This window comes from Acanthochromis polyacanthus, chromosome 3 (assembly GCF_021347895.1).
Source record: "Acanthochromis polyacanthus isolate Apoly-LR-REF ecotype Palm Island chromosome 3, KAUST_Apoly_ChrSc, whole genome shotgun sequence".
Taxonomy (NCBI): domain Eukaryota; kingdom Metazoa; phylum Chordata; class Actinopteri; family Pomacentridae; genus Acanthochromis; species Acanthochromis polyacanthus.
The window spans coordinates 6,100,064-6,109,988 of NC_067115.1; the positions used below are offsets into that span (position 1 = coordinate 6,100,064).

The window sequence follows — 9,925 nt, forward strand, 5'->3', positions numbered from 1 at the left end:
TTAGCATTCTGGAAACTGGGTTTAGGTCTTCAGTCGAGGATAAAAAAAACTCATCTCTGTGTATTAGAATTACATATTTAAACCTCCTCTCTGAAAACAATCCCTTTCAGCCTTAAAATAGCTTAGATGTCACTTTATTTTGTTGTTTGTTCTAGAATGTGCAGATCTATGAAGTCCATTCCTCGCTCTCCACTCACCTCTCTGCTAAGACACTGTTAAGCTACTCTGATCTACTCAATGGCAAGTTGTAATTTTAGAGTAGTTCAGTCATACATGTTTAAACTGGAAATAAAAGATACTGAAAACTCCCCCCTGTAAGCTGACAAGACTGGTTCCTTTGGTTTGTTACATATAAAACCCCTTAAGTCTGAATCTGTATTTTGGTGACTGTCAATGGCGTTGACATCATATGGGCACAACAATGTAAACAAGAAAAGCACTCAGAGAGCATAATACTGCCCCAAGGTTGCTCAGTCACTGAATGATTTGGATGAAATCTTTAAACAATTCATGGTCTGAAGCGGTGGATTTGTAGTAGGATCACAATCATGTGGTCGTCAGCAGGCAGCTGATGTAGCGTTCACTTGTTGTCATGGTTTCAGTGACGCTGTGCCGCTTTCTCGCAATGATACAGAAATATTTAACAAATCTGTTGATCCAGACTATAAGCCGCATCCGTGCCAAAACCTAATCACTTGGTCCTTGTGTCATTTCTGACCTTCCATGAAAATTTCATCCAAATCCTTCTGTCCGTTCGCAGACAAACGGACAGACAGACAGACGAACAGACAAACCAACGCCGACCGCCACATAACTCCACCACGTTTCACCTCACCTGCTCCAGACTCCCAGCAGCCTGTTGAATCCCGGGGCTCTCTGTAGGTACGGCACCACCTGAAACAAAGAGAGGGTCACAGAAGTTTGCAAAAGCTACTAAACATACTAAAAGTACTGTATAATAATATGTTTTTTGTGCTTTTTTAGTATATGTGTGCCTGATTATGGTCCCTCACCCACACAGCAGTGTCTTCCTCCAAGCCAGCAGTAAAAGCTGATCTGGACTCTTCTACAACTATCTGCAGCAGCAGCTCAATTGACTCCACTGGACAGAACAAGCAAATAATTCCATTACAACAGGCCTGGATGTATAATCCGGATATTTAGTGCAAACAAAAACACACAAATATGCTGTGCACAGTACCTCTGATGGCAGCAGGCTGGTCTGGCACAATGTAGAACTTGGGGCTGTTTGTGGGGTTATAGCTGCAGTTGTTACCCAGGAGTGGTTCTCCTGGCTGGGATGTAGGAGTGGTCTGGAGTGGAGGTCGCTGTGGAAGTCCAGCTGTGGTCGTGGTGCAGTTGTGCTTGCTTGGAGGCCACATCCAGCCGCGTGTCCACTGTCTCTACTTTTTACCTCCCCATCTCCATCAATCAGACTGGTAGTTGTAAGTGAGAGCACAGGGGTCTCCGTAGCAGTGACAGCATTGTGTGGCTGATTATGTGTAGGAGATCTATAAGTAGAAACTGGGCAGATACATGGCTTGATTTTATGAGGGGGTGTCTGCGAGGGTGCAGGTGTGGTTTTTGTGATCAACAAAGACTGATGTGCACGGTGGATTCAGTGACAGAGAAGGTTAAAGCTGTTTGTGAACTATCAGGAGACACAGTGTGTGTTTGGAGTGTGTATGAAGGTGTAGATGAGTCTGTGGATGTGCTGGATGACGAAAGAGGGGCAGATGTTGCTGAATCTGTGAGTGAGCTGTCATACAAGTGTGTAGTGGGATGTGGTGGGATGTTCCTCTAGCGGTTCCTGTGATAGTGAGTGACTTCATCTCCCATTGTCAGTGGTGCTGTCGGAGTAAAAGAGAAGCAGTGGAAAGCTGAAGTCTGTTTGTGCTCCTCGGTATTGTCGGGTGAGATGGAGACAGTGTTGGTCGTCATGAAATGTCTTTCTGGGCTTTCTGTTTGTGTGTCTTTGTTGCCCGTCTGTGTAAGTAATGGAGATGAAGTATATGGAGAGTGTGTGAGGCTCTCTGTGCTTTGAGGAGAGTTTGTGTGACTCATCATCGTCTTATCAGACATCTCAACAACAGCAGTCTGAGCGATAACATCTGATACTAATGAGTCACTCAGACTTGTGTGTGGATGAAGTGAAGCAGCCTCCACAGTACCAACAGCAGCGTCGGGCTCTGTGATGTGGGTGGCGGATGATTGAACGCTGCCGGGGCCTTGTGAGGACGATGAAGCGGGTCCAGTGTCACTGTGTGATTCATGCTGCGGAGGTGTGGTGGATGACTTTAAAGGGTCGGAGGTGGGTGGTGACGGAGGTCAGATCAGAAGCGAGTCTGTCTGTGCTTCGCTGGCTCCTCCAGGAATGAGGCTGGTTATCTCCGGGTGTCCCGCTAACAGCTCCACCACGTGGGATGAGAATCTCCCAGATCGTCCTGGAAGGTAGCTCAGGAGGAGAGGAGGTGAGAGGAAGAAAGCTGGAGCTGTGTTTGTCTGTGTGTTCAGACGTCTCGGTGGATGTATGTTTGGGTATCTCTGTGCCAAGCAAAGCGCTGGACCTCCTGCCTGTTGCATCTGTCTTCTGGGTTTGTGGGATCTCATCACTGGGGTTTGCTGTGTTAGATTCGCTGTCTGTACTGAAAGCATGCACAAAATATGGGCGTGTTCCCTCGCTGGCAGTCAGGGGACGATCAGTGAGGTGAGCAGCTCCAGATGTATCCGCTCCATTGTTTGGCTTTTCCTCAGGAAGAGGGAGAGTTTCCCTATCGGCTCTCCCAGAGACAGGGTGTCGATGCTGGGGTGAGGTGGGGAGCAGCAGCCCCTGGTCCTGAGAAGAGCCACTAGACACAGACTGAGGCCCAGAGCTCCACTCCTGACCTTCATAGAGGCGACCTCTGCCCTCCTCTGTGCCTCTCACCACGTCTTGACCAACAGGAGCAGCACTTGTAAAGCTGGTTCCTGTCTGAGACCACTGAGTAAGGTCTGGATGGCGGGTTGAGCCGTCCTCCGAGGAATTCCTCTCATCTTCCTGGACTGAACGACCAGGAAGAAACAAAAAAACAGAAGGACGTAGTGAGCAGGGACAGAGTGGAAACCACAACAGCATAACATTTCTGTGCCTCACACACACACCACAGCGTGAGTGATAAAAACTTTCCGACTGACAGATTCACAGCTTTCAGCACATTCTGAACAACACCATTTCACAGCATGCAGCCTGAATAACCTCATGTACCTCTGCTGCTCAAAACAAGCCGGATCCAAATGTTATTACAACTATTAGATCATCAAGCTCTCGTGATCAGGCTAAGTGAAAGCAAGTGAGCCGCACTGACTCAATAAATTAAACTCTGCAACTGATGAACGCTTTCTCACCATAATAAGCCAACTGAACTGCGTTTGGAGAATGTTCTGCTCTTGTCCAAATGAGGGCGGCTTTGTTTCTGTCGCAGCCGGACAGCAGAGTCGTTCCTCCGCTGTCCAAGACCAGAACTTCCTCGTTCCAGACACAGCGCACTGATATGTTTGATCCACGTTCCAACTTTAAAAGTACCGTCCTCCCCAGAGGAATATGTATCATCCAAGCGCAAACTGAAGCCTGTAAGGATTCATCAGACTGCTGCTTCACGGAGTCGAGTGTGCTGGTGTCAGTGAACAGTCCAGGTGAAGTGAGACTGATGTGGCCTGCAGGCTCTTCATCCAGGAAGACATTTCCACCACAATGATGGTGTGACGAGGCCAATATTTTATCTGAAGAGAGAGAGGAAGAAAGCTTGTAGAAGAGGCTACTGCACTGAATAAATCTGCTGACCTTAGTTCGATGTTGGTTGATAATTTAGACATTTGTGGGCAAAAGGACATTTTCATTGTCAAATAACCTCATCTGAAGGATTTAGAGGCAAAAACAATGGCACAAAAATAACCATTTCCCACTATAGCAAGAGGAATTTATAGAAAATAATGGATGACAGATCCTTCCTGTCTTATGTCACATCACTTTAATGTAAGATTTGTTCTTGCAGAATTCTTGACCTCTGCATAATCACTTGTCATTCCTGTTGGTTCCACGATTCCTACAACTTTTAACTCTTGCAGGTGCCTTTCTTCAGTTGTATCATCCAAATGCTGTTAGTTCAACCAAAAGGCCATTTTCACTTTCATATGACCTGATCTGAAGGATTTTGAGGCACGAAATGACAAAAAGAAAGCATTTCGCACCATGACAAGAGGAATTTTGATCTTTCGTGACTTTCTTCATGCTACTTTAGTTTAAGATTTGTTCTAATCTCTGTATACCTATGTGTACTTTCCTTTTGGTTTCACTATTTCTTACAACTCTTGCTTTACTTTGTATTTCACGTGTGAATCTTTTTTTCTGTTGCACCATCCAAATGCTGATAGTTCAACCAAAAGACCATTTTTCATTTGTATATGACCTGATCTGAAGGATTCTGAGGCATAATATTGGGGGGGGGGGGGGGGGGGGTGCTTTTAACACCATAACAAATCAAATTTACAGAATATAACAGATTTCTAATGTATTTCTTACCGCTTTCATTAAATATCAGCGGTTGAGCTGAGGCAACCACAAAGCTCTAAGTAGAAAACTAACAGCCTATTTCATGCTGACAGCAGAGGAGCACTGGTGTGGCTTCTTCTAATGATAACGAAACATCAGATTCAGCTAAAACAAAAAATTGTGCCCACTTACAGACTATGATGTTTTAAAACAGGTTCCACAGACAGATCTAAGCTAAAATGTGTCCAGCACAGTGCTGTGTCTGCCAGATGTGTCCTTACCTGTTGTGATAATAAAAAGCAACAGACAGGCGTGGAGCTGCATTTCCACTGCTGAGACATTTCACTGTCGGAGACCCCGTTAATCCCAAATCCATGCAGATTTCTCAGATTTACTGAATCCTAGGAAACGTAACGCAAGGAACGACGAGGGCGAGCGAACTGCGCAAAGCGGTCAGGCTCTGCCGTTTTTCCTGAGTACGGTCCCGAACCAAACGCAGAGGCGTCACAAACTTTCCTCCTCCATCACTTCCTTGTGGAGGAAGCTGAGCTGTCGGGGCTGCAGCGGCCAAATGAGACACACGTGTGTCCGACAGTGAGAGCCGCTCTGAGGGTCGGACACACACCGGAGCAGCCGCCGCCTCCGGGCTGCTGCCTCTAAATCACTCCGCGTCTCCAGAAATGAGAGGGAAGAACGACGCGGCGCGGCAGGAGCTGCTTTTTACGCAGCGCATTTAAAGTGCTCACAGGAAAGCTGTGACCGCAGGAGGCATAAAGACACGAGAGGGGGCAGTTCATTAGCGCTTTTACACTGACACCCCACTAGCAGGACAGAAAACAGCAAATACCCCCGAGCAGGACGGACTACTTCTATTTCTCTGTTTAAAATGAGCTGCATGTCGTGTTTCCAATAGCAGGGCTACAATAAAGCTTTTTATTGCTGATAGCAGCCATTGGAGTAACATGGAAAAGACAGAAATATGATTTAGGAGGTGAATGCTTTATGAAAGGGAAACATTTAAGGTAACCCATATTAGCGCCCCCCCCCAGTCATTCTCCATCATAAACATTGTTTTTTTAAATCATGTGCTAGCTGATTTTTGTGCCATTTTGCTTCCTTACAATGTCCTTTTTCAAACAAGTGGGAAGAAAACATCCAAAATACACACATACGTGTCTATTTATTGGACATGTATGCAAATTAGTGCACATTTAATGAAATAATACTTCACCTGCATATTTAAACATAAACTTTAAGAAAACTTAATTCAAAGAAATAATTGTCTTAATACCAGTGATCAACTCAAGTTTCACGGTGATGTACACTCACTAACCACTTCATTAGGTACACTTGTCCAATAGCTTGTTAATGCAAATAGTTCATCAGCCATTCACACGGCCCAGATTAGGGCATTTATGCATTTAGCCATGGTCAAGACAACTTGCTGAAGTTCAAACTGAGCACTAGAATGGGGAAGAAAGGGGATTTAAGTGACTTTGAATGTGTCATGGTTGTTGGTGCCAGATGGCTGGTCTGAGTATTTCAGAAACTGCTGATCTACTGGGATTTTTACACACAGCCATCTCTAGGGTTTACCGGGAATGGTTTGAAAGAGAGAAAATATCCAGTGAGCAGTAGTTATGTGGACCAAGATGCCTTGTTGATGTGAGAGTTCATAGGAGAATGAGCAGACTGGTTGGAGATGATAGAAAGGCATCCGAAACTCAAATACCCACTAGTTACAATCAAGGAATTTAGAATACCATCTCCGAACCACAACATGTCAAACCTTGTAGAAGATGTTCTACAGCAGCAGAAAACCAGCTGCTGTAACCCACCTTCTTCAGCTAAGCTGTCAGCTAAGAATAGAAAACTGAGGCTACAATTCACACAGGCTCACCAGAATTGGAGAACAGAAGATGGCAAAAACATTGCCTGGTCTGATGAGTCTCCATTTCAACTGCGACATTCAGAATTTGGCGTAAACAACATGAAAGCATGGATCCACCCTGCCTTGTATCAACGGTTCAGGCTGGTGGTGACATAATGGTGTGGGGGATTTTTTCGGTATACTTTGGGTCCCTTAGTACCAATTAAACATCGTTTAAACTCCACAGCCTACCTGAGTACTGTTGCTAACCATGTCCATCCCTTTATGACCACGATGGACCATCTTTTGATGGTTACTTCCAGCAGGATAATGCACCATGTCACAAAGCTCAAATCATCTCAAACTGGTTTCTTGAACATGACAGTGAGTTCACTGTACTCCACTGGCCTCTACAGTTTCCAAATCTCAATCCAATAGAACCTTTGGGCTGTTTGGGCTGTGGTGGAGCGGGAGGTTGGCATCATGGATGTTCAACCGACAAATCGGCTGCAGCTGTGTGATGCTATCATGTCAATATGGATCAAAATCTCTGAGGAATGTTTCCAACACCTTGTTGAAAGCATGTCATGAAGAATTAAGGAAATTCTAAAAGCAAAGGGGGGTCCAACTTTTTATTAGCAAGGTGTACCTAATAAAGTGGCCAGTGAGTGTATATTAGTTTCAGTTATCACCTGTAAATAGAGGTTTTCAATGAAAATGATAAATGAAAATTAGTTATTATCTCAAATCTGTGCCAGAAATCTTTACTTAAGTAGCATTAAAATACACCAAACCTTCCTGTTTTCTTCTGAGAGGGGTTTGTTTTAAATCATTCACTGCTTGATTTATAGAATATATGACCTCTCAGAACATTATGAAAACACTTTTTTCTGACTGTTTGAAAGTATTTTGAGATTTACCGACTAAGAGCTATGAAAAGTCCCCGTCAGTTAAAATGAACAAAAAACAAAAAACACGGAATATGTTATCAAATGAAACAAAAATTTTGCAGCTGGTTCGATCCAACGTTCATATCCCTGTTCTGGGAATTACAGCAAATTATTGCCTACAGAAAGCACTCGTGATCACTGCTCAGCAAGCACCAGGACAACCCTTCTGGCACTTTGGAGAATGTTTTCAGATTTGTATTTCCTCCTCAGAGACAGCAATACTCCGGAAATATGTTACATTTTCGAAAATGACTCTTGCTGTAGTTGCATCTAACATTCCAACTGTTACAAAAGTACTTTGCTCGATTGGAAATATGCCATGACAATAAAGACAGGAGTGAAATGAGAGCATTACCGCTCTCATGTCTGTCCATTAAGGCTACAGCCAGCAGATGGTGAACTTAATTAAACACAAATGAGGCTGGGAACAGGAGGAGCAGCAAGCTGTGTCGGAGTATAATCAAATGCTTACAAGCACTTCTACATTCAAGAACAATCGCAAAGTGTGAAAAAACAATAATTTGTCATTTTATAGCAGATTATGATCTGGATTTTTTTTTTAGCGGGAACAGGAACCTTCTGGACTCTTAACATTTGGTCACATTAAGTTTTTGAAGGGTTTGTGTGTATTTAGAGAGTGCTAGAGTTTGTGGATTTTGTTAAAATCAGACAAGCTCTTCCTCTTTTTCCGGCCTTTGTGCTAAACTAATTGCTTCCCGATTGCTTCATAATTGACTAGTATGAGAGTGTATTGCTTTTTTTATTGTAGTCTTTTCATCTTCTACTCCACAGGAGAACAAACCGTATTTTCTAAATTATTGCTGATGCAGAGCATTTTTCTGGAGGTTTGACTCTGGCTAAACTGGCGACTGTAAGACAAACGTCGACTTTTTGTACATCTCTCTGCTATGTGCTCTACTGATGCAACAAATGAGTGTTTAGTGACATCATTTTGTTAAAAACAGTTTCATAGTTTTATGAGAAGAGGTAGAGCTTCCCTATACAGACACCATTGTCCAAATGGAGATGTTTGAGTTGGAGTCTGCAAAGCTGGAGCCCATTAACAATTATGGCACACAACACTGACAGACAGAGGACTTTACTGAGTGCACATAATTGAAAGTAAGAGATAATCAATAGCACATATATCTAAAAAATGATGTGTCATTTTAATATCCAAAAACAGCAAATAAAGGCGATGCATCAAATAGTTTGTGCTTTCATCCTGCTTCCCAACATCTCTGTATTCTTGACTTACAGACCACACTGTACTTATAAAAGATAATAAGATACAGAAAAGGTTAAAATGCATGAATAAGAAGCCATAAATAAATAAATAACACATGACTCTGGGTCACTACAGAGAAAGCCAGCAGAGCAAAGTGGTGAAGACATTTGGGTTTTGCTCACTGTCTTGATTTTACCGGTGCTTCAGATTTCTTACTGCATGAAAAACTACAAATTAAGCATTGTAAAACATGACCAAGTGGCTTTTTTCCGTATGACCTGGCCTATCTGAATGTGTATGCTTCTGTAATGTGGCACACTAATGTAATTAAATACGTAGGCGTTTTTGGTTTCTCGTAGCACAAAGTTCCAGGTAAGAAACTAAAGTGTCTCTGTCTTCCTTGTTGTTTGTGCCTGGAGAGACCACCAGAGGGTTAACGATCCAGTAGGTGCTAATTAACCACATAAACACTGTTACTTTTTCATGGCGAGCAGCAGGAATACATCTTATACAGCCAGCATTGTTCTGAGCCCTGAGTGACCATGAGTCATGTATGAGTCTCACACCGTATTCTTCTGTGGAGGTTCACAGCAGTCGGCATCCTTTAAGCTGCCTTCTGGTTTGACTAGTCCATTATTATCTAATATTGTTTCAGTCTTGAAAACCTAAACACTCACTTTCTTCCCTCCTCTGTGTCCCCTGTAGACCTGGAACCCTCTTTCTAATGCTCGCTTCTTTTTCCTGACATTAATCACAACGACCACTTTTAAATCTCCTTATACTTACTTGGTCAACCAAAAGGACATTTTTCATCATCAAATCGCTTGATCTGAGATATTTAGAGGCATAAAATAGAACTAAAGGCATCTAAGAGGGAGAATTTAGAGAATATAGCAGTTCACAGATCTTTCCTTTCTTATTTCTCAGCATTTTAATTGAAGATTTATTCGATTAATTATTAATCTCTGTATAACTATTTGTTCTTTGCTGTTTTTCCTCCATTATTTCTCACCACTCCTCCTATTTAAGTGTAATGTAAGTGTAATGTAAGTGCCTTTGTTCTGTTGCACCATTCCAGTGCTGTTAATCATTTCCCTCTAAACCAAGCTTTTCTCTTGTTTTGAAACTTTAATATTCATTTCCACTCGTTCATAAGCCATTCATTAATGAAGCACATATTTCATGCCCCAAGTGTTAACAATTAAAGAATACTTTTGCATGTTTTTAAAGTCTTTATTGGCACACGTGGTTTTAAAACTAAGGACATGTTCAGAAAATAATCCACAGCTCCTTTGACTGCGGCACAATTCGATCTAAATGTGGACCCATCACCGGCATCAAACCAGGAT

The 9,925-nt window shown here is 42.9% G+C and overlaps 2 protein-coding genes across 2 annotated transcripts in view; both read right to left on the reverse strand.

Annotated features, from left to right (window-relative positions):
* Positions 1 to 1,251, reverse strand: part of si:ch211-14k19.8 (uncharacterized) — a 28,071-nt gene extending 26,820 nt beyond the window's left edge. Inside the window, exon 1 of the mRNA XM_051945819.1 lies at positions 1,202 to 1,251. The gene's annotated coding sequence lies outside the window, so the exon portion shown is untranslated. The remainder of the gene's footprint in view (positions 1 to 1,201) is intronic.
* Positions 1,252 to 2,269: 1,018 nt separating this feature from the next.
* LOC127533289 (uncharacterized) lies at positions 2,270 to 5,256 on the reverse strand. The gene is made up of 3 exons (XM_051945912.1): positions 4,810 to 5,256; positions 3,385 to 3,759; positions 2,270 to 3,042 (listed from the first exon to the last, which is right to left on the reverse strand). Exons 1-3 carry the CDS (start codon positions 4,850 to 4,852, stop codon positions 2,270 to 2,272), a joined length of 1,191 nt encoding a protein of 396 aa, XP_051801872.1. The 5' UTR covers positions 4,853 to 5,256.
* Positions 5,257 to 9,925: the final 4,669 nt, after the last annotated feature.